The sequence below is a fragment of the Melopsittacus undulatus genome, chromosome 9 (genome assembly GCF_012275295.1).
Source record: "Melopsittacus undulatus isolate bMelUnd1 chromosome 9, bMelUnd1.mat.Z, whole genome shotgun sequence".
NCBI lineage: Eukaryota > Metazoa > Chordata > Aves > Psittaciformes > Psittaculidae > Melopsittacus > Melopsittacus undulatus.
In genome coordinates, this window is record NC_047535.1 from 13543773 (window position 1) to 13568069 (window position 24297).

The 24297-nt window shown below is 48.3% G+C and overlaps 1 protein-coding gene across 1 annotated transcript in view; it reads right to left on the bottom strand.

The window, feature by feature from the left end:
• The window catches only part of SIN3A (SIN3 transcription regulator family member A), a 32795-nt gene extending 9079 nt beyond the window's left edge, over positions 1-23716 (bottom strand). Inside the window, exons 1-13 of the mRNA XM_034066119.1 lie at positions 23428-23716; positions 16510-16730; positions 14397-14573; positions 12530-12636; positions 11792-12074; positions 9810-10061; positions 9256-9408; positions 8304-8462; positions 6928-7017; positions 5616-5734; positions 3287-3497; positions 1242-1358; positions 323-561 (exon numbers count right to left, since the gene is read on the bottom strand). Coding sequence (XP_033922010.1) covers positions 323-561; positions 1242-1358; positions 3287-3497; positions 5616-5734; positions 6928-7017; positions 8304-8462; positions 9256-9408; positions 9810-10061; positions 11792-12074; positions 12530-12636; positions 14397-14573; positions 16510-16698 — 2096 coding nt within the window. The 5' untranslated portion in view covers positions 16699-16730; positions 23428-23716. The remainder of the gene's footprint in view (positions 1-322; positions 562-1241; positions 1359-3286; positions 3498-5615; positions 5735-6927; positions 7018-8303; positions 8463-9255; positions 9409-9809; positions 10062-11791; positions 12075-12529; positions 12637-14396; positions 14574-16509; positions 16731-23427) is intronic.
• Positions 23717-24297: the final 581 nt, after the last annotated feature.

A 24297-nucleotide genomic window follows, 5' to 3' on the forward strand; every position in this document is an offset into this window, starting at 1 on the left:
CCACACAGTACACACTTTCCTTGTCTTATACATGATGCTGAGACCAGGGAAGAAACAAGGTTTAAGAGGAGACAACAGAAGCTCTCCATCCCTCCAGATGAGCTGCAAGGCTTTTGTTTCAGAAGGGCAATTCCCTCTTTCTAAGTGATTATAATGAAATACAGCAATAGACCAGAGCATAAAATACACTTCTTGATTTATAGCCTTGTGGAGGTCACAGCCTTTAGGGGCAAAAATTAGGTATTTCTCCGTCAATGTGGACCACATCTGGCACATTCCCCTCAGGTGGAGACCCTGGGCAGGGTGCTAGAGCAGTCAGTACCTTTTCAGTACGATAGGAACAGCCACGGATGGGTTCTTCCGAAGTCCATCAATGATGTCAGCTGCTTTGTCAGCATATATCCTCTGGAGAGCCTTGCGGTGGATCACCTCCGAGGTGCCACCCAGGGTGTTGTCCAGCCGGAATTTGGCCTGCTCCTCGGCAGACAAGCGTGAGAGTTTTTTCTGGATTGCCTCAAGGACACGGATCGTTGCCAGGTTGGTCTCCAAGACAACATCCAGCTGCAGGGAACGGTGCATTAGCCATCACTGAACAGACAAAATAGGATACTTCACAGAGGCTAATGTTGAAGTGACGTGAAACAAGAAGCCAGGCATGTTTAACAAGGTGTACTTGAGCAGTGCTTCCCATGTTTGGCTGCTCTAAAATAATCCCATTCTATTTTATCTGCTACCTCCATAATATTGCCTAAGAATTTAAAGGCTACCAGGACGATACTGTTTGGAAATTACATTTTCCACCTGGGAATAGAACACAATTGACAGTTACTCTACAAAAGGACGTGCCAAATCTGAGAGTATTCAGACAGCTGCTGAGCTAACTTCCACTTCAAGATGTCAATCATTTAACATCTTGAATGTATTGCTTTTCAGATTATTACAGGGGAATGCACGCTCTCATGCACGATGTGGGCAGTGAGAATGGAAAAGATGCATTGATTACATGCTGACCATTGAACAATTTCATCTGGAGCGGTGTGAAGGAGCTCTGCACACAAAGTCAGGGGCAGGGGTGGCAGCTTGGAGCTGCTTCTTGCATTAAAAGAACAAGTTTTTATGATAAAAAAACACGTGACTGGCACAATAAAAACAGATTTGGGGTATGAGTAAGGGTAGCTTTATATCAAGATCATTAACTGTTTGCAGCTTGCCAAGACATGAATCAAGAAAAACCAACTTACCTCGAAACGCTCATCCTCGCACCTGTAGATGTGCTCTTCATATTGCGTCTTCTTGGAGCTCACAAATGTGGAGTCCTCAGACCAGGATGGGAAGGATACCCAAGTGTCATTCAAAACCTTGGAGGGAGACAGAGGAAACAAGAGTAATGGATCTAATTTCCCCATTGGAAACATTCTGTGCCCCTTGCAAATCCACAGGACCTCCAACAGTGAGAACTGAACCATCCAGGTAGCCTGAAAAACTCATTAGCTGGAGCTAGAAGGAAACACTTGCAAAGGAAGGGGAAAAAATGGTGAAAGGAGCTTTTCTGTCCCTTCAGATTAGTCAGCTGCAAGCAGCTGGCTTATGGTGTGTGATTCACCATCGCCATTGCCGGGTGGTCACCGCGTCAGGTCTGACTGTCAGGCACTACGTGGTTTCTGCCTCCAAATAAGGCTAATTTGCAGTAGAAATCCATACCCCAGCAACCCCTTTCCTCACAAAGCAGCTGAGCACCTGCAGCTTTCATCACCTCCAAAACAGGAACAGAACATTCAAAAACCAACCTCAACAAGGCCAAAGGCAAAGGCACAAGGATTTTGGCAGGCAGGCTTGAAAGTCAGGCCCTTCTTAAATCCAAAGCCTGAGCGACTGAGTCATTGGATTCTCACAGGAAGAGAAGTTTGGAGCTGCATCACATAAGACACTTTTGTGAGACATGTCAGGACTTAGATGAGAACCTTGCAACCCTCGTTTCCCCAGGTTGTTTTCACTATCCTGCCCCCACTCCAGCTGAGCACCTATCACCACTGCTAACTGCATGACTCGGACGCCCACATTTGTCCTCCTCATCTCTCAAGGAGCATAAGAACACAAAACCTGTGATGTTCCCAAACAGCATCCCCTTGCTATCTGTGGTCTGCAGCCATGCAGGGAAGGGAAGGATTGCTGGGGCTCTTCCCTCCTCCATGAATGCTCTTAAGCAGCATGTTTATTAACTGGCCTTCAGCAAGAGTCCTGCTCACTCACCTCCAAAACATTACCTTCCACACCAGTGAAGGAACAGGACCAGCCAGTACCATCCCCAGTTTGAGCAAAGGGCCATTACAACACATCAAAGGGCTCAATGAGTACATCTGATCCTGCAGGAGACAAGCTTTGACTCTTGACCAAGAAGACTGGCTCCCTGTAGGGAGCCTATTTCCTGAAGCAGTGCACTGCTTCTCAAGACAAGAAGTCATCTTAGCATTCCAGGTAGAAAGAAGTAGCACGTGAGGGAGAATATGTCTATAGAAAACATGATTTTCTTTTCAAGTTGGACTAGACAACTCTGAAGCAAACCAGAGGGAACTGGGGTAAAAATGTAGGCATAATCTTGAATTACATACCACCCTGTAAAAGACCCCTGAGCTCACATTAAGACCACACAGAAAATAAGTTCTGTCATTTCTTACTTTGTGTGTAAGTCTGTAATCTTCACGCTCTTCTCACATAGTGGCGTGGTTTAAAACCCCACCTCAGTCTCCCGCAGTACCACACACCCCTTTTTCCCCCTTAAACTATCATACACATCTAAGGCGCCTACATTTGATTTAAGTGGGTAAAGATCACAACTATTCAGTGGGCTTTTTTTCCAGCTGCTCACCAGCCCTTTCAGCACCACTGGGGAAGAGCTGATGCCAACCATCAAAGCCACGTGGGGATCACAACTCCCAGCCAGCTTCCAGCATAAACCATTCCTAGACTCACACCTCGCCCTGTGCAACAGCTTCTGGACAGAATCCAGGTGCTGACAGGAGTGCCAAGTGCTCCCTCGCCACCAGGAACACCACTCACCTTGGGTTCTGACATGTACCATGGTGATCCTGAGCCAGGACGTGGGTGCAGGAGCAGCAGGGCTCAGCTCAGTGGGAAGCAAGCAGCAGCACAACTCTGCTGCACAGGAGCAGACATGCCCTAACATCCCCAGGAACCTTTTCAGCATCCCATAGGGATACAAAATAAATCTCTCATCCTGTTCTGTTCCGCTCACCCTTGCTCCATCCCTTCAAGAAGAGCATCCTACCTCTTTACACAGTGGAGTCCGCCCCGTGCACTTGGGTTGCTGGTAGCTCTTGGGTAAGGCTCGGTAGCTGGAGCCCAGTCTTTTACAGGACGCATAGTCTATCTCCATGGCAATCCCCTCAGTAGCCCGCTCCTTTGGATACGTCTCCATGTGAACAGACTCTTTATACCCCAGAAAGTTTTTAAACCAAGTGAACAATTCTGGGAATTTCCTGAAAATAAAATGAATGAAGTGAAAAAAACGGCTAAGTAGAAATCAAGCAGCCCTGAGCTGTGATGCTGAGGCTAGAACTGATTGTTATAACCAGACTGTGTCCAAGAAGACCCTCTGAATTATCAGTCTGGCGAGTGAGGACCCTTCTCTGCTCAATCCCACTTTCACAGAGCCTGATCAAACAGGAATCATGGAATGGTTTGGGTTGCAAGAGACCTTAAAGATCACCCAGTTTCAAGTCCCCTACCATGGGCAAGGACGCTGAGTTTATTGATCAGGTCGTGGACTGCTCTCAGTGCAACTAAGGTGCTTTAGGATTACCCCTTCATACTGACAGGGATGCACAGACAAGCACTGATAGATCCCCCTGTGCCTTGTGGGTACAGCCCTCACAAGACAAGTGACAAGGAAGAGCAGCCAAAGCTGTCACTGCAGGGGCAGCACTCGTTGCAAGGTCACATCTGAGTCTCCCAATATACCCCAGCAGCAAACCCAAGACAGGTTCCTAGTTGTCTGCAAATGTTTTTAACCTTAAATCAGACCTTTCCTTTCCCAAAGCAGCAAGAGGAAACTGAGAAGTGATTCTCTAACTGCATGGCAAGAAGGTTCAGTGCTGAGCAATTGCTTCAACCAAGCGCTGCCTCCCCACATTACACATGCCAGCACAAATAATGAAGAAGCCTTTGCCTGCAAGGCCCAAGTGTGCCTGTTTGTAGAGAAAAGCTTTCTGAAGAATTTATTAGTCTAAAATACTGCATCTATTCAACTCCTCTTATCTCATGCAAAGCTCCAGCAATATGAGGAACTGAACCTGGTACTGAAGCTAATTGAATCACTGCCCATTTATTGCCTTTTCATTATATGACAGCAACGTCTGCCTCAAGAATAAGAAATCTACATTGTACCTTTCCCGATACAGACATTCACTCTTATAGCTGGGAGCACAGACACTAGATGGGAGAAATCCAGTGGTTTCTGTCAAATATTTCACCTTTCCTAGCTACAGGTGGCATCCTGCTGATGCCTGGCCAATTCCAGTGGAGCTATGGAGAGAGTGGAAGCTCCCTGGGGCAGTTTCTTTGCACAGCAGCTAGTGTAATGGGGTCCTGAACCCAATTTATGTTGCTGTTGTCTCCTCCCTTAGAACCAAGAACTCAATTCACAGGAAGAAGGAACATCAATCTTGCTGATCCAAGTTGATGGGAGGCTATTCGTTTGGTTTAGCTGATTAATACAGACTTGTTCTCTACACTACTGGCAATTATGGAAGCCTTAGTTCCTATTTAAACTACAGTATTCCAGACCACTTTTATTTTGCTTCACAACAGAATTCATATGCTTTCTGGATATTTTAGTGGGTTTATTTCTGTGCTCTTTTTAAGAGAACATTTCCTATGTAACTAGGCAGTCAAATCTATTCTCAAATGAAATAATTCATGATTGCAGAGCAAGAGACTGCAGTAACAGGCTGCTAAATAATTCTCTTTGCTCTTCTGATAAAGGAAGACACAGCAAGCAACACCAACACTGCTCTTGAATGATGCCTGCATGCCAAGACACAGCTGGGAATCCCGCTCTCACCTCCTCTTGGACAAGGAATAGAAAAGGGTGGCGTAGATGCTCATGAAGTTGGACAGAAAATGGAAGCAGGGCCCTTATTATCTTGCTCCAATACAGGTAAAGTCTGAAAGCCTAAAGCATGTGCCACCAGCACACTGAAGGGCTTCCAAGAACTACCAGTATTTTCCTGCTCATACAGTGGCACATGGCACCTCATCACGTACACTTGTGATGCCCAGGCTGAGCTGGAGGCAACAGAAGATGAGAGAACGTGCTGCAAACTTGTGCAGTCATTTAGTGGACATTAAGCAGTGGCAGCCTACCCAGGTAAAAGTCAAGCCAAGCAGCCACAGAGGAAGCTGCAACTCAGGACTCCATCTCAGGTGTGCTTTGTGGTCCAAGCAACCACCACCCAGCTCTCAGAGATCCTTCAGATCCTCCTCTGTGCCACCCAACCACACGATATGCATTCCCCTGAACAACAACAAAAGTTAGTTCTTGTTTCCTGGCTCCACAACAGAAACAGAGCAAGTGGCTTAAGCATCCCTCCACTTACCCCAGGAATGGAGAGACAAGCTGCACAAGCTCAGCCCGGGAGATGACCTCTTGGTTGAAAATAACCAGGCAGCGCAGGAAATTCTCATACGCTTCTGTGCTCCGCAGAGCTTTGCGGACCTGCCAGACAGGAGGGAAAACAGTTGCTGTCAGGGTGAGATCAAGCTGTGGAAGCTATCACTGGCCAGCAGACCTGAATTCAATACCATGTTTCCCACCGATGCACAGAGATTACACACATGGAAACAGAACAGAGTGGGTTGAACAGAAACTAACTTGTCTTGTACACATGGTCAGGCAGGCAGGTACTGACATAAGCTATCCCCATGCTGGGCATGCCCTGCAACATCAGCACCCAGTGCTCTACTCTGGAGAAAGGAGTTGCAAGTGAAGAATAAAATCCCTCACAGAACCCCCTAACAGCTCTGTTAGGAAATGCTGGGATTGTGGATAACATCGGTTATAGCTGCAGTTGTCACAAACCCACCCAGGCTGCTTTTAAGCACCAGAGAATATTGCAAATAGGATGCAGGGTTATGCCCTGGGTAACATTGCTCCAGCTTCTGCCTGTGTTAACAGCTTGGGTTATCACAGAGACGCCAGCTCCTGCAACCCATATCTTCACAGCATGAGGAAACCAGACAATTCATCCCAACACCATTACCTTTCCCAGGAGAGCAGTTACCATCTACACATCAGATGGAGATCTATCATCATTAAGGTATTTGGCATTACAGTTACAATTCCACAGTGGGGATTTCCAGGTTTACTCATGTTAACACCTACACAATAGGCCAGTTACCATTAGCTGGCCTACAGCATGCTGCAAAATGCATCTCATCATCAGGGAGCAACCAAGACTTCCTTGACTCAGGAATATTATTTAAAAGGCTTGTTTAAGTTTACTATAGAGTCCCCTTTGAGCCATAAGGAAATGTAAGGACAGCTTAGGGAAGACACCAAGGAAACACCCCCATATCCATCACTTGTTCCGTGTGGTAAACCAGCAACAGGCAAACTGTGCAACTAATTAGGTTCAGCTATCAGGGACAAAACCAAACCCAATGTCAATGGGAATCAGCTGCTTTGTAAACTGAGCTCCCACACTGCAGGTGGAAAGAAAACACCCACACTAAAAAGATCAACAGCCCTTTCAACAAACGCAATGGATTTGATTGGGATGGTGCAAAATACATCTGAGGTCAAGCTGAGAAATATTATCAGGGTTTTGTATATGTCACAAACTGGGTGTATACACCCCAAGAACATAAATCAGTGATGTGAGATGGCTTTCTCTGCATCTCGCTTCTCACCTTCTCGAAGAAGAGAGATTCTGTCCCCACACCATGTTTGCTGGCTTCTGCCAAAGACTGGTCTTTTAAACCAAGCAGCTTCGGTTTCTTCTGTTAACAAAAAGAAAGGCAAGAGGGGGAAAAAAGGGGTTTTGAGCAGAGCACGTTGCCATATTTTGATTATCTGTCACACAAAGGTGCTGGCTTCCTGACCCCTCCATCGGCTTTCAAACCCAAGAAAGGTGGCTTCTTGTTTTGGAAGGGAACTGCCAGGAAAGTGCGTGTCACAAGTTAATTTCTCCAAGGTTAATCAGTAGCATAGAACTCCCAATATTTTTAACACACTGTTGCATCCTGTTCTGTAACCAGTTGGCTGCAACAGTCACACTACAATGTATCTCCTTTTGGGAAGCACTTTGTGAAATGACCAAAACAAATCTGTTTTTTCCTGACCCTTACCCAGTACATGTAAGTCTTACACCTCCCTAAAATACCCTATTTCTTTTCCTCTCTTTATTCCACTACAAGAGCCTTTATTTTCCCCATACCAGCATCCCCAAAAGGCCAAGAGCTGCCTCCAGAATGTGTTTTGTTGCCCTTTATTTGAAGGGGAGAAAGGGCAGAAGGGGAAGTAAATCACTGAAATTAAATTATACAGTTATGCCTGCTAATGCTTTTTATCACAAAGCAAGACACACCACCTTCAAACAAAGCAGGCAAACTTCTCCTCAATGCACAAACACGAAGCCACCTGGCCACAGGACAACTTTTATGACACTACAAAGCCTTGCTCTCTCCAAACGTGCATCGTTTCAAAAGGGCAAACTTTGCTAAGAGAATAATCATCCATCATTGTACTATCAGCTTTATCACAGGGAAGATGAGCAAATGCGATTCCTCTGCATCTGCTCCAAGTTCTGCTACAACAAAGCTGACAGGCACCTTTATCGTTCTTTCCCTTATCTCCCCACACGCCTTGGAAACATCACTACAAATTTGGACCGATTTATTTTGTGCCTTTACAGACTTTTGCCTCCACACCCCACATCTCTCCCTCACCACCAAACACTGCTTTATTCACCAACAAAACTATCCCCCCACATTCTGCAGTGTCCTAATGAAGTGGGGAAAGCCCTATTTCCCCCGCAAGCCCAACAGTTACTTTTCCCCAGCACAGGAACTATTACCACCCTCACATATCGGTAATACCACCAGTCTGTGAAAATCAGAGACAAAGCCTTTGGCTTCAAAAAAAAAGACTTCAAAAAGCTTCATTTAAAGGCAGGCATTAGTTTCTGTGTTGTCAAGCTGCAGTCTGTGCCACAAAGACCCCCCAAACCTTTGTCACAGCCTCCTGGGAACACCAGGGCTGCTGAATGAGCAGCACACACTCTTACCTTCACCGGAGGGGTTGCTCCAGTTCCCGAGTGCCGTCGGATCTGACAGCCGTTCTGGTTGGGTCTTTGCTGTTTGTTGTTGAGCTGCGGCTTCTTCACCGTGCCACCGTGATCATTTCTTACTGATTCCACTTTCTCTGCAGTTGTCTTACTCAACAGCTGATTTAGAAACAAACCCATCAGACCATTAGAGCTGAGTTCCACTCATCCTAGCAAAAAAAAAAGTGCCTGCTCCTCCTAACTTTAGATGACCGGTGTATTTTACTGCACTTATGGCAGTCTTAGAACAACCCTTTCAGACAAAGAAATTGTATTTAGAAGAGAAGTTATGGCCAGAAAATACAATATATATCACCCTGACCCCACTCCCAGGAAACAAAATCATAGAATCACTGAATCAATGAGATTGGAAAAGCCCTTTAAGCTCATCCAGTCCAACCATCCCCAGCACTGCCAAGGCCACCCCTAACCCATGGCACTGAGGCCTCATCTCCACGCTGTGTGAACACTTGCAGGGACGGTGCCTGCAGCCCTGCCCTGGGCAGCCTGTTCCAATGCCTGAGCACCCTCTGGGGAAGGAATTGTTCCTCAGCTCCATCTAAACCTGCCCTGGTGCAGCTTGAGGCAAGTTCCTCTTGTCCCATCCCTTGTTCCTTGGGAGAAGAGCCCAGCCCCTCCTGGCTCCATCCTCCTGTCAGGCACTTGTAGGGAGCCATCAGGTCCTCCCTGAGTCTTCTCCAGACTGAACCCCCCAGGTCCCTCAGCCATTCCCCATCACACTTGTGCTCCAGGCCCGGCACCAGCCATTCTCTGGAACTGTTCCAGCACCTCAATGTCAAAAGATCACTCCAAGAACATCCCAAGAAACAAATAGCAAAAGCATGTTCTTCTGCATACAGAGCAGCTCTCCACTAGCTATCTCAGTTCCAAGCTGATCTCCAAGATGACTTACCACAGAGCTGTTGGCATCAGGCAGGAACTGCCCAAACTCCGAGAGCAGATCCTCCTGGTTCTTGAAGAGGCGAGCCACTTGCGCATACACCTCCTGCTCCGTCAGTGCTGGTGTGTAGTTACCTCCTGCCTCCTTGGCATTGCGCTGCTCTTTCTGCCACAGGAAAAGAGAAGCATCAGAAGAACAGATGCATAAACTAGTGAAGTAACAAAAAGGAAAAAAACCCCAAACCTTCAGTGATATAAAGAATGAAACATCAAAGATCTCAGCATCTTACTGTATTGGTACGATATTAATATGCTACATTAACAGTATGATTCTTGTACACACTAAATATATATATGCTTATATATACTACACACCCATCTGGCACTGGATTAGTAGCACACTAAGTGTTTTTTTTACTTTTAACATAGTACTATGCAAGAATCCCTAGCTTGCTAGCTAGTGCTAAAAGACCCAAATGCAAGTCTTGGACAGAGACAGCTAGCTCCCCATGGCAAAGAAAGAGAAATAGCCATGCACATACTCAAATCTGCACTGTTAACACTCACCTGATATGTGTGGAGGATCTCCAGGAAGGCTTTGTAGATGTCTGGCTGGCCCTGGAACCGATTCTTGATCTTGTTGACATAGTTGATGGCATGATTAAACTCAACAGGCTGATTGTTCTGCAGGGATGGGGTGGTGCCCAGAGAGATTGTCACAGGTGTGTGAGGTTGGACTGGTGGTGAGCGTGGTGATGCGTATGGTGGAATCGGGGGAGTTTGCTGGCTGGCAGGGGTATGTGCCTGCAACTGGGATGGCTGAGAAGAAAGGAAGCCATGTTAGGAATGAGCAGATTTTTGGAATAAGGGCACTTTTATTCCACTGACAGACCACATCCAGAGGAAACAACCCAGCATATAACTGTACCCAGTGCCAATGGTGGAACAACATGGGTTCAACAGATACCTCTGAGCTGGAATATATCAAGTGGATGAAATCTGCTACCACATCCAGTCAAACAGCCTCCTCCCTGCGTGACTTTTACTGTATTTCCTTGAAAGAACAGTCTTTTTTAACTGCTACTGACAAGTATTGACTTTGCAGGTCTAGAGAATGTCACCACTATCTTTCACAAGCTGAACATTTCCTAGTAGCTGTCCAAGCAGAATCTGCTGTTACAAGATCCTGTCTTACCTACAACTTCACCTGCCCGGTAAGGAAATCTCACCTCATCATCTGCCATGGACCTCAGGCTCATTTGAAGGTTTCAGCAAAAACAGCTGAACTTTTTGCATATCAATGGGGAGAAAAGCACATATTCCCTGGTGATGAGGAAGAGACTGCTACCTGTTCCCTGAGAGCCCCTACTCCTTCACTCCTCCTTTGGCAAAAGCTGTGAAAACTGGCACAGGGAAGTTAATTCTGGATCACCTTAGCTTTGCAAAGCTTTTGGCATGCTTTTGTTTGCTGTTTCTGAACAGGAGGTGGCAAGTCCCACCAATGTTTGTTTAGAGATCATCTAATCACCACACTTTCAATCCTGCTGCTTTCTAACTGCATTTTCCCCCATTTTGTTTTCCTCTTTTCCAGCCAATTGGTAACTAACTGCTCAGTTTAGAGATTAACCCTTGAATCATTGGGGATTCTCTCCCTCCCTAAGGCTCTCAAATCTTTCTTAATCTTGAGCCTAAAATACATGGTATTTAATCTAGTCTAAATTCCATCAATGCCTATTATCCTGTTCTGTTTCCAAGAATGTAAAATACATCTCTTGGACAGTAGCATCTGGATTACAACTAAAGTGAAGTTATTGGAAGGTCTGTTTCAGGTGTACAAACCAATAGCTAAAGGCAACATCATGTCATCTTGCCTGAACTCTTGCACTTTGGATTTTCCCCAATAACTCCTCCACCCATCCAGCTGATGCTGATCCACTCTTTCACAAGTGTAAAAGTAATTTACACTTTAAGCAATGCAGAATCTACCAAATAACTAATGAAGCTTTTCTAAAGGTTTCATTGCTTCAAGCATTTGAAACCACACAACACACACTTTCATACCAAGAGCAACATCTTTAACAGCCTCTGTTTTATGGGGAATTTTTTGGGACTTCAGTTATTTTGAGACACCATACACAAAAGCAGGCAGTTCAACACATGCCCAACGGTTTAGCTAGGAAGCCCTTCTTGTAAAGTCAAATACACTTCAGGGACCTTTTACCTGGGGCTGCTGGATCCCTCTCTGAATCATGCATGTACATTTTACCAGATGCTTTGAGAATCTTTCAGTTCCCCACTGAAAGCAACAAGGCTTTTCCAAACCACTGTAAGGTGGCTTATTTGAATCACTCTGAAAGCAACCAGGATGCACCTTGAAGTTTGTAAAGGAGAAACTAACCCAGCAGCTGAAGCACAACACGTGCAGGTTCACAAATACTATGAAAAAAGCAGTGTGGAAATTCCTTTTAAGCTCTTTAGCTCCACGCCAGGTTCAGCTGGAGGCAGCAGGATCCCTGTGTGATCAATGTACGTCACTCAAAGCCTCTCACCTTACTGATTTTGGCAGGAGTTGGCTGCGGCGCTGGCTGTGCTGGTGTTGGGGTTGATTGCGCTGAAGGCTGCGACTGATGCTGCGGCTGGGGCTGTGGCTGAGGCTGCAAGCCATGAGTGGGGATCTGGTGAACCTGCCCTGGTGTTGTCACATTCACCATATCATTCGTCTGCACCTCAATCTTGTAACCAGGTGGTAAGAAGGTGTTGAAACCCATGATCAAGTCTGGGTGGCCCTTGAAGAGCTGTGATACGCGGCTGATCACTCCTGGAGTGTCAATACTGAAGAAGGAATAACAGCAAAATGTCACAAACTTCCAAGACCTTTTCAGTGGTACAAGTTCTCCACACAGGAATTTTACCTTTTGTTTTCTCTCCTATCACCTCTAGCCTATGAAACAATGCAAAACTGATTCCTCTGAATAAGCTACTGAACTTAAGAATGACATTATTTTATTAACTCAGACAGCATTTTGTATTATGAGATCTAGTCCTCAGTCTGACCGTTACTAACAGGCAAACAACCAGATAAATCAGCTGTCAAGGCTGAAGCTGTGAGCTCCCAATCAAAGCAAAGATTTAGTATAAAGGAAGGGATACATTTAACTTTCTACAGCTGCTTTTATGCTACTGCTAAAGGTGTGTTCCTCTGAGAGAGTTTAGCTCCTGCTCTGTGCTCTCATGCCCACAAACACTCTTCTTAACCTGGAAGGAAGAAGCAAAGTGCATCTGGTTACCTTTGAGATTTAAATTCCTTCATTATATCCAAGAAGTCATTGTAGACCTGTGGCTGGCTACCAAACTGCAGCTTCACCTGGTCAAGGTAAGACAGCGCATCCTCCACCTGCACACAGAACAGACAGGTAGGATCAGCAGAGAGGACTTTATTTCATCTCCCACTGTTCTGCACAACATGAAAACACAGCTGTTAGCCTTGAGCCTAACAGCACAGGGAAGTAAGGAGAAAAAGATCATAAGCCTGGGTAGTGTACTACCAGCACCATTGGAATAAGAGGTACTCACTTCCCACTCCTGGCTCACAAGATACAACTGTACCAAAAAGAAACAAAAGGGGTAAAAAGCAAGATGTCAGCAAAATTACTTGGAAGTAATTCCTGCATTCATGGAAGTCTCAGAATAAGCAGCAAGTGGGAAATGCCATCATCAGGGTGCTAGATGTCTGCCAGGTACACACTTGCATGTTTTCAAGCAGCCAGATGTTACAGTGTGACATAGAAGGGGGTTGAAAATGGCAGCTGTGGGTGGCAAATTGTTTTACACCTCAAACAGCAAGAAGTGGATGAAGCATTCGAGTACCAACATCCAATATTCAGATGTGCTCAAAGAAGAGCCTGAAGCAAGACCTCTGGGTCCCTAGCACCAGGCCTCAGCTCATCGGCTGTAAGATCTACACACAGGAGCAAAAGACTGTCATGTATAGCCCCAATCCTGCACCAGTAGAGGACCTGCCATGGATTGCATTAGGAGAAAGAACCACACAATTTGGAGCCCTTTTCAGAAGTCTCTAGCAATGAAGTTTCCTCCACTCAGCAAAGACCTTCCACTAACACGGCAGTGGGTGACACCAACACTGGAAGAGGCTCTCACCGTTATTTGGAAGACATTAAGAAATAGGCATCAATTCATATCCATGTGCCTTCTTGCTAGAGTTGAACCAAAGAGAGCTACTTAAAGGGATTATTTTTGGTGGAGTTTTCTCCTTTTTAAGGATTTTCCAGCATGTAATCCAAGAATAGAGCCTTCCTTACTCCCAAATGACTCCCACACAGCCACCCACATATGCCATGTGTTCAGAAAAGCTCCAAATGTTTTGGTAATTTAACCCATTCATACAAATACCCTGAATAACACTTGTTCCTTTTCCTCCTGCCCTTAATCTTTTCCTAGCAAGTGCAGTTTTTATTACGGCATTTTGAACAGGAGGGTTTCAGCAGGAAGAAGAGTCCCTTTCTGCATTTGGTAGTACTCCAAACAAGAGAAGCATCTAAGCCTTGTCAAGACAGCTTTTTGGAGGTCACCAGCTGGGAGGCCTCCCCTGCATATGGAATTGAGAAAGGCCCCCAGTTGCTCAAAGATTTAGGCAGAGGTTGGTTTATGCAAGGCATTACATTACATCCATGACATAAGAAGGACATGGAACTGTTGGAACAATTCCAGAGGATGTCATGAGGATGATCAGGGGCTGAAGCACCTCCTCTATGGAGACAGGCTGAGAACACTGGGAGTGTTCAGCCTGGGGAAGAGAAGCTGCGTGGAGACCTCAGAGCAGCCTTCAGTGTCTGAAGGGGGCTACAAGGATGCTGGAGAGGGACTCTTCATCAGGGACTGTAGTGATAGGACAAGGGGTGATAGGTTCAAACTGAAACAAGAGAGACTGAGATGAGCTCTTAGGCAGAAGCTCTTCCCTGTGAGGGTGCTGAGGCGCTGGCACAGGGTGCCCAGAGAAGCTGTGGCTGCCCCATCCCTGGCAGTGTTCAAGGCCAGGTTGGACACAGGGGCTTGGAGCAAGCTGCTCCAGTGGGATGTGTCCTTGTCAGTGGTAGGGGTTGGAACTCCCAAACCAATCTGTGATCCTATGATTACCTTGAGGCGCTGGAACTGCTGCTGCCCCTGCACGGGCACGGCTGGCGGGGTGGGGTGAGCGTGGCTCTGCACCACTTGGCTCCCATGGGGCTGCACTGGTGCTGTGTGGTGGTGGCCGCTGTGCACGGCTGCGATGGCTGGCCCATGGCTGCCCGAGCTCTGTGGCACAGCTGACACCTGCAAGGCAAAGAGGACATCACATACAGCTACAAACACAGGCAGAGAGCAGGAGCAGCCTTCCCAGATTCGGATATACAAGGGAAAACATAAGGAAGAACAGAGTCTGACCTTTAACCAGGACTGCTAACAGCCTTAGTAAAAAATACCTTCATTTTCTTCAACAATGACCGAGAGACACCTACAACCAAAACAACTCATCCTATACTGCAAATACAGGAGAGCCCTCTCTGCAAACACATTACACACATAGGTTCTCTCCAACCTGCAGGCTCACTGGCTGTCTAGTTACTAACTCTAACATAAAGACATGCAAAAGGAGCTCAGAATAGGATTTTCAGTCTGACAGTCAAGGTTCTGTCTTTTCTATACGACACGTGTCACAAGTGATAACATGAATGAATCTTTATGAACTTCTATACTCTTGCCATTCAGTTTGGGAATTGGAAGGCAAATTGTGGCTCTCCGGTACCATCAGACTCAGGGGAAAACTCAGCTTGGTATCTCCCCTAGAAAAACAGGGACAGGAACAGAAGGGGCTTCTCAGGTCTCCTTCATACATGAAACCAGAAAATTTTCAATTTGGAAAATCCACTAAAAAAGCCTTTTAGAAAAATAAAACTGCAAAGTAGATTACTTTTCACTTTATGCAAACTTTAGTTTTCCATCCAAGCCTCTTTTAGGTGGGATATACTTTTCTTAATCCTTCCCATGAACAAGGAACAGTTTGCTTGCTGGTCCATCCAAGTTCTTTGCAGGAAGGACTGCCAGCATAAACACACCCTCTTCCAGTCCCTGCAAGTGTCTGCCCACAGGCTCCCCAGCTCTGCGGTTGCCACTATCAGCACGAACATCCCGTCTGCAGAAGTTAGGAAGAATCTGGGTGTAAAATCAAGCAGTGGGCAGGGAGAACAGCTCACCAGCACCACAGGGGTGGAACGTGTGACATGCCAAACCCATGACAAAGGTTGAACCCCTTCTCTGGTCTTCCACTGGGAGGTATCTCCAGTGTGCTCTCAAAGCACATTGTTCTCTCTCCCCAGCTGACAGCTCCTTGTGAAGGGGGCAGGAGAGGGGACAGTGCCACCTAATGACTCTGGGGTCCTGTCTTCTGAAACACAGCAATTTTCCTGGAAGTCTTCAATCTAAATGCCGATCTGATTCAGCCTGTTAAGCTTTAGATCACTCAGCATACCCTCTGCTTGTGACAGAGCAACAAACCTTTTCCAGCTGAAGAAAACCAGAGACCACGATCTGAGAGAATTGTTAAAAGAACCATGCTCAAAAAAGCCAAGTCACACCAAGTTTGTTCAGGCAGCTCTGAATGTGAATGAGGCTGACAGTCCTAAAGCAAGTGCTTCAAATGAGTCGTGTGATAAGCACATTGGAGAATCACAGTTTTTCTTTAGGAAAGCCTGGTACTAAATCACAGAGTGGTTTGCATTGGGAGGGACCTTAAAGCTCATCCAGCTCCAACCCCCTGCCATGGGCAGGGACACCTTCCACTAAAATAAAACCTTGTCTCAGATATGGAATTCAGCATGGTACTGGGTGGTCACGCAGCAGGACTGCAGCTGGGATGCACCTAACAGATGAACAGCCTTCCAGTATCTGAAAGGGCCTACAAGGATGCTGGAGAGGGACTCTTCATCAGGGACTGTATTGATAGAACAAGGGGTGATGGGTTCAAACTGAAACAGGGAAAGTTCACATTAGATCTAAGGCAGAAGCTCTTTACTGTGAGGGTGGTGAGGCACTGGCATAGGTTGCCTAAAGAAATGGTAAATGCTCCACCCCTGGCAGTGTTCAAGGCCAGGCTGGACACATCCTTGGGCAACACGGTCTAATAGTGAGGTGTCCCTGCCCATGGCAGGGAGTTGGAACTGGGTGAGCTTAAGGTCCTTTCCATCCACAACCATTCTATGAGCACACGCACCTGGTAGCTGGGAGTTACTGAGTACTGAATCCCCGTGGCAGACTGCATGGTCTCAGAAACTGCCTCATATACCGGAGGTGCCGGGGCGAGCACGCGGTGCTGGTGTTGGAAAGCTTCAGTGCTGCTGGTGATACGTCTCTGCTGCGACGCATACACGGGTGACTCCTGCTCATCCAATCGCCGCTTCATTCTGAACTCATGCTCGGGAAGCACAACGAAACCTGCAAAAAACAAACCCATTACCAAAGGCAATCGATTCATTGCTCCCTGCCTGTGCCGTGGACGCCAAGTTCACCAGGAGCAGGCAGGGCAAGCTCCTCTCTATTCATTAAGGTTTCTGATAGCTGAAGATAGGAGAGTTAAGATTCAGCATTCTGCAACCATGTTTTATAACCCAAAAACATAGCCTTATTGCTGGAAATTGAATACTCTGCTTTAAAGTTAATAGTTTCTTCAATCTCACTTAAAAGGCATTGATAGCACAGATGTCTTCAGCACACACAGACCCTGAGCAAAGGCAACTCTCATTGAATGCACTATCCGAACACCACAGACTGGGGGATGGTGTGTTACCTACACACAGCCTGACAAAGCTGCCTACATTGAAAGCATGGAAACAAACCCCTCCTGCACAGCCCAGGTAGGATGAGAAACAACTGTGAGAGATGCTTTAAATACATGGGAGGAAGGGGAAAGGAGGAGGCAAAAAGCAGGACATGTAATCCGATTGTGAAATCACTTACAAAGCCCCCATGTGAAACGTTCTCTGTTTAATACACTCTGATGTACAAGTTCAGCGAAACCCACAGACCCACTACTACACCAGGAGTATTTTGGATGCTGTATGCTACACACCCATGGTGCTCCCAGCATCATGCTCCCCCAGCACCAAGGTGAAGGGTGCAAATCCTAGTGCTTTCTATGCACTGACAGTTATCGACATTCTTGAGATGTTATGTGTTGTTTGTCAAACCACTGGGTGCTCAAAAGCATATAGACCCTATTAAGGTGTTTGAGGGATAAAGAAGAGTGAAATGCACCCTCTTCCACCTCTAATTCATCAGGACCTCTCCAAAGCAAGTACTTTTCAGTCCTAATGCAGTTAAGCACGTTCACTGCTAATGTGCACACATGGATAAGCAAGAGGGAATGAAGTTCCCCCAGAATAATGGTAACAACAGCCGACTAAGCCAATTGCCATCTACAAGCTCATCACAGCCTAAATCTGTCATTAACCAAATAACCCAAAGATCATTCACCAATATCTTGGTGCATGTCAAATGTACACAGGAACTGGCAGGAGACAGGTTCAGAATAGATCAAGGTAGGATTGAAAACACAGGTGATGGAGCATTTTCCCATCTGTGCCCCTCTCTACTAGTCTCTCCTTTCACTTGGAGGGGGGTAGGACAAGAAGGAAGATGTCTTTTTGGAGTTGTTCAAGTTTAACCTCTCAGAACAGTCCCTTGCCAGGTTCCCAAAGCACCCAGCAGGCAGAAGCCAACAGAGGCAGAGGAGGACTCCTCACCCCAGCTAAAGGGGAAAGCTCACTAACTGGATCTGATGTACAAGTTACAAATCCTAAGTAGGTCTGACCTCCAGCACACACTCGGAAAGCAGAGGAGTGCACTCCAGGAGCTCATTTGGCTAATGGTGCCTGCGCTGGCTGTCTTTTGATTTGGCTGGTCTCTGCTGACAAATAAAGAGCAAGGCAGGTTAACGTGAAGCTACTCCCCTTGAGCACAGCCCACATTCAGCTTTGGAAAGACATGCTGTTATGCTAATAGGGCTGGCACTAAACTGAGCAAATCTGACCATGCACCACCAGCATCCCATGAGCTGTCCTAGCCAGGATTTTGCATGACAATGGCTGACTGCATGCATAAAGTCTGGGCAAAACTTTGGTGGCATCTACTTATAACCCACTCACCAACTTGGACACCTGTCTGCTCTAGACACCAGTATCCCAGCCAGTCCTTCCACTTTCTGTTCACCTCCCAGGCTGGTTTGCCCCTTACCCCTTCACTGGCACAAGAGCTCTCCTTGCCCCCAGGAGCAACCAAGAGCGGCTGGTTTGAGACATGTACATGCAAAATTCCCAAAAGCAGAAGCATTCCCTCCAAAAATTCACATGTGATTTGCTGTAAAGAAGCAAAATGGCTCAGCAGGCTTAACACGCTGTCTGCACTAAGGGGGGTGTGTGTGTATGTGTGTACATATATACATACACATAGTGTGTTATGTGGTGTTAAGCTTCTCACCCTTGCATCTTCCTTCCCTAAGCCACCTCACACTTATTGCTTCCGATGGACTAACCAACCTTTCAAGCAGAGGCTATTTGAGGACAGGAGATGGCTGGAGGACTCATGTGCCCTTATGAGGATTAAAACACTACCTCAGGCTGATCTAAGCCTTTTCCCTGGGAAGCCACCAAACATCTCAGTCCTATGAGGCTGTGGGAGTCATGGCAGCACCACCACATACACACCAGCAGCACCAACATCAGGTTTTGAAGCTCTTGTAGACCAAGTGAGCAATCTTCCAGAAATGCAGTTTGCTGTACAGTTGAGATTAAAGCTGCTGTTCAGTGAAAATTAAAGCTTCATTAGGTGGTTCTTTCCTCTGAATTTCCCTCACCTTTGCTAGCCAAGCTGGGACTCTGCTTCTATCCAAGCATTGTACCTGTTTCAACTTTAACACTTCATATTACAGTTAATATATATATGTATATAGAAAGAGTCAATATTATGGGCAACAGCCAACAGCATTAGTCAGTCTTCTTAGATAATACCTTGTGAAACTCCTACTTGGGGTCTGCATCGCTGTGTGAGAGCGGCTCACAGCAGACCATCACTTAACCAAGATCACTCATGCACAGGCTTTTCTAATCCCAGCAGAGAGATGATCTTGACAGTCTTCTGGACTCACATGAAGCTCAGTGATGCTCATCTGTGCATCCACCACCACTGAAACTCTAGGGAGAGGGGAAAGCACTGAGGGATGTGCTTTCACTTCCTCACAGAGCTCCTGCGATCTTGGCATCTTCCAAGGATCTACTCCATTCAAAAGCTGGAGAGATCTGTTGTGCAGCAAGTCCTACCCCTCCTACAGACAGCTGATAAGGAAGAAAGGCTGTGATGAAACCCAAGACTAGGCATGTCATTTTGAACTGATTTAGCCGAAGCCTCCTGCTCAAAGGGACACTTCCACCCTCTTCCACCCTTAGTGACAACAGCTTTCTCTCAGCATCCTTGCTGGGGGCAAAGCCCAGCTAACTGTTTCAAGGATAACCACAATCAGTTGTGTCAGAGTTGTATCATTTGCCTTTTGCTGTGGTGACATTATGAACAGTCTACACTTATTTTACATGGTCTTCTCAGGCATGTAGCACACATCTGGCATCCCCTTACTGACTTTGACTCCAAGACATAGAAAGCCCTGATACAAATTGCATCATCTGTAATGTTAATTTGTGGGTTGGGGAAGAAGAAAAAGCCCCCAAAATACAGCAATGACTGACAGCAAGTCACAAACTTCAGGTACTTTTAACTTCAGTTAGAGCATGCCACATTCTGCCTCCAGGAGGACGAAACCTGCATTTTATGTTTAATCTTCTGAGGTTTTTTGAGTCCCACTTTGCAAGGAAAAGGCACCATGCAGGAACACACCTCCAATTTTCCCACCCATGCCACCTCACCAGCCTTGCTTAGTGCTACAGGGAGGGTGCATCAGGCAGATGTATCACAAACGCATGCAGGGTCCTCGGCTGGTAAAGCCAGAAAAGAAGCTTAAAACAAGATATGTTACAGCTCAGTAACCCCACCAACTTCATCAGTGGATTTCCCCATCCATCTACCTCACGTAAACCAGTGGGACTGATAAAGGTAAGTGGAGCACATCCTTTCCCTCTGGTACTGCGGGGAGGAGTGGCAGCACTGACATGAAAAGGAAAGGAACAAAGCGAGGAAAAGGCTGGATTTGGCCCTACACAGCTCCCTCCTCATGCCCAGCTTCCCTTCTGCCTACTCACTCCTCAAAGGGAAAGGCAAACAGAGAATAGGAAGAAAGCCAATTGGGAAGCTCTGCTGCCTGGGCACCTGTTGGAACCACAACATGCCTGGGGACAGCATGGTCTGCATGACCAAGTTGTGAAAGCACCACTGGAGAGGAGTTTTGTCCCTGCTGAAAAAGGGCAGGGAAATCAGCTGGAGCTGTGTGATGTTTAATGAAAGCAGGGGGGATTTAAAGGCTTCTTTTTGAGGGGAAAAAGAAATCAAACCTCAGGAGCAGCTCCGGGTCCAGCCCCTGGAGGTGCTCTTCTGATCCTGGAGCTCCTGCAGATATCCAGTGGGACAAGATTTCAATGCTGTGTATCACGGTGCCTGCTGGAAAGCAGCTGGCCAAGGTGCCAGCACTGCCGTGTGTGCTCTAACCCAGCCAGATGACTTCCAGAGCATGACCCAGCCTGTTTAACAATCGTTAGGGCGCTTTCTACACCATGCCACACAGCCCAGATCCTTTGCCTGTAGCATGGGACTAAGTCCCTGGCCCCACTACAGAGAGGCACATCTGTGATGGGAGAGTCATCCCCAAAAGAAAAAGGTGCTGGGAAAGCATCTGGGAGCAGATAGGAGAGTTTAATGCAAGGTGGCACGGTGCACTTGCCATGAGGTAGACACGACACAGATAAACCCCCCTGGACTCACCCAGATGTGTAGCACATTGGTGAGGCACTAATCTGTGCATTGCTTTGGCAAAGGATGATCCAAACCCAGCTTTATACTCCATGCAGAGGTCAGCACCACTTTCCCCATGTGCAGAGGGTATTATCAGGATATTTTTATTTATCAGTTTTCTTTGTTTTAATAAAGAAAGCAAAGACCCCACAGGAGTTGGAAATAAGGAGCACGTCCCCAAAAGTGCACCCCATGCCTACTGCACTGAAGTGCCAGCTAGTGTAGGACTCCCTCCTATTCCAGCTTTAAGAGCCATAAAAGCGTTCCAAGGCTGGAGAAGACCAGAACAGCAATCTGGACAGAAAACGATTCATAAATCCTGGAAACATAAATGATGTGCCTGCCAACTCCAAGCCCGACACGTGCCAGGAGGCTGCGTGGAGGCTCTCGCGGCGATCCGGAGAGCATCCCCCTTCCCAACCCTGCTTGCAAAAGCAGCTTTAATTATTTAGAGGTACCCCAAACTTTAAAGAATTGCTGCAGTTTTACTGGGGGAACGATCACATTGAAGCTCTACAAACAAATTCATGCCAAGAGACCACTGACCTCAGCCAGAAGCAGTGGGTGGGAAGGACGAATATGAGAAGCTTTGGGGTGAAAAAGAAGGGCTTCCTTTTGCAGAGCCTGAAAAAAAAACCCACTCATTTCACCCAGGCAGCAAAGAAAGAAACCCTAAAAAGTGGGTTTCTGCACGTGGAGATCCAGCAAGGCTGCCACGAGGCTGCCAAGGTGCTTTTCGGTGATGAAGGAATCTTCCAGGTGCTTTAAAATGATCATACTAACACAAGGGGCCATTTTATTCTATAGTCTTAAGAGCACAGTACTTTAGAACAATGTCTACCTCTCTGAAACTGTAATTTTTTAGCAAATCAGAAGTTAGGACAGGAAAACTGGAGCACAGACAGAGCTGTACTGAATTAAGCAGGGCATTTCCCACTTGTTTACTGGCCCCACACCTTTTAGCACACCTGATGAACATACAAGCAACAAGTTAGAGAAGAAACATAAGGTCATTCTGGAGCTCCACTTTACCATATGAACCAGGTTTTGGTCCCTCCAGACCATGCAGGAGATTAAAGATCCACACACAGCTCAAGATGTAGCTAATAACTTGCTCCAGTGCTATTTTATACAAATTATTTTGCTGTTTCGCACCATTTTAGTGCCCTAAATAAAGTTGTTTCTTCGGGGACAGACACTTCCCATCAGACACATGTTATTAGCACAAATAACAACGATTAAAACTCATTCTGAGCCCGGGCCAGGAGAGATGGTATCTAGTTAAGCAGATGCCAAGCACGTTCCTGTTTTGAGCTCTATCTGAATCCCAGGAAAACCCTGAAGCGGTTTTTATGCATATACAAGAAGCTAAAGAAATAAACGGGCTGAAATGTCAAGCGCGGGGCTGTGACAAGTGCGCGGCGTGGAGGGGACACGTACAAAGGGAAGCCGGCTCGCTACGGCAATCGCGTAGAAATCAACGCGGGGGAGAGGAGCTCCCGGGTTTCCGTACATCCGGATGCGCTCCAACAGGTCCCCAGGGTATCGACTGGGAAAACCGCGGCGGGGGCTCTCCGAAAGGCCACAGGAGAGCCCCCAGCGGCGCCAGTGCCGTTGCGAGTGGCCACGGGACCGGTGCGGGGCCCTTTGAACGGCAACTTCAGCGGGAAGTTAGGGCGGGCGGGCGGGCACCGGGACCGGGAGAGCCTCGTCCTTCCCCCCCCCCCTTAACTCCTGGGATCCCCACCGGGGGGAGGAGCCCCGGCGAAGGACCCATCTTGCAATGCGGCCGGTACCGGGGGCGGGCAATGCGGGAGCGAGCCGGCGGGGGCGGTCCCGCCGCAGCCCGGGGAGCGGCACCGGGCGGAGGGCGTGCGGAGGGGCGGGAGGTGCCCGCCTCGCAGCGCGCCCAGAGGCCGCCGCACGCTCCGCCCGCCGCTCCCGCCATGCCGGGGCCGGGACACCCCCTTCGCGCACAGCGGGGCGGGGCCGGACGGACGCAAGACCGCCCGCGCGGGCCGGGGCTCCCCGGGGACGGGGAGCAGGGACCGGACACCCCCCCCTCACCACCACCGTTCCCCCCACCCGCCAGGCCCCGCCCCCTACGGGTCGCCAGAGGGGGCCGGCACCGGGCCTGGCGCCCTCCGCGCCCCCCCCCCCCCCTCATGCTTTTCCCGCTTACCTCGAAGCGGGCCCTCGCTACGGCCGAGTCTCCCTCAGGGTCAGGGGGCGGCGGGCCCCTCCCGGGAGGGCTGTCCCCGGTGAGGTGAGGTGGGGGGGTCCCCGCGCCCCTCCTCCCGGAGGAAGGGGGCGGGCCGGGGCGGCACCGGGGCCCCGGGCGGAGGGAGGTGTGTGTGGGGTTCTCCCGGTGGAGGGGGGGGTAAGATGGAGTAACCGTCTGTCGGCCGCCGCGGCGGAGCGCTGCCCGCTTCTCTGTTCCCCGGGAAATCCCGCCCCCCTCCGCTCAGGGGGGGGAGCCGAGACCGCCTATTGCTCGGCCAACACGCCCATCATCCGCGAAGCCAATCAGCGCCTTGATCCCGCCTACCTCGCCTTCTCCTATTGGCTGAGGCCGCCAGGAAGGGGATGTGGAGAGGAAAGGGAGGGGAGTGTTGAAGAGGGAGGGGGGGTGCAGCGACCGCCGAAGAAAAATGTCCGTATAAGCAGTGCGTCCCGCCCCTTTTCGGTGATCCCGCCTCCTCCGCTTTCCTATTGGCTACGGGCGGAAACCACTAACCAATCGGCGAGCGAGCTTCGCCGAACGTCACGGCGGGGGGGAGCCCGCCCACGCGGCGGGACGAGGCCACGCCCCCAACGACGAGGCCACGCCCCCTCTTTTGTGGAATGTTTACATCGGCGCGCGCGGAAACCGTTCCCCCCCTCCCCACTCACGGAGCGGGCGCACGTGCTCGTAGCCAAGCCCCCCCTCCCTCAACTCCCGCCCGCGCTCGGCAGCGGGAGGTGGGGGGGGGGGCTTGGCGGCGGCTCCCGGTGAAGCGGAAAGCGGCGGCTCCGGTAAAGGCGAGAGAGGCGGCGCTCCCTTTTGTCCCCC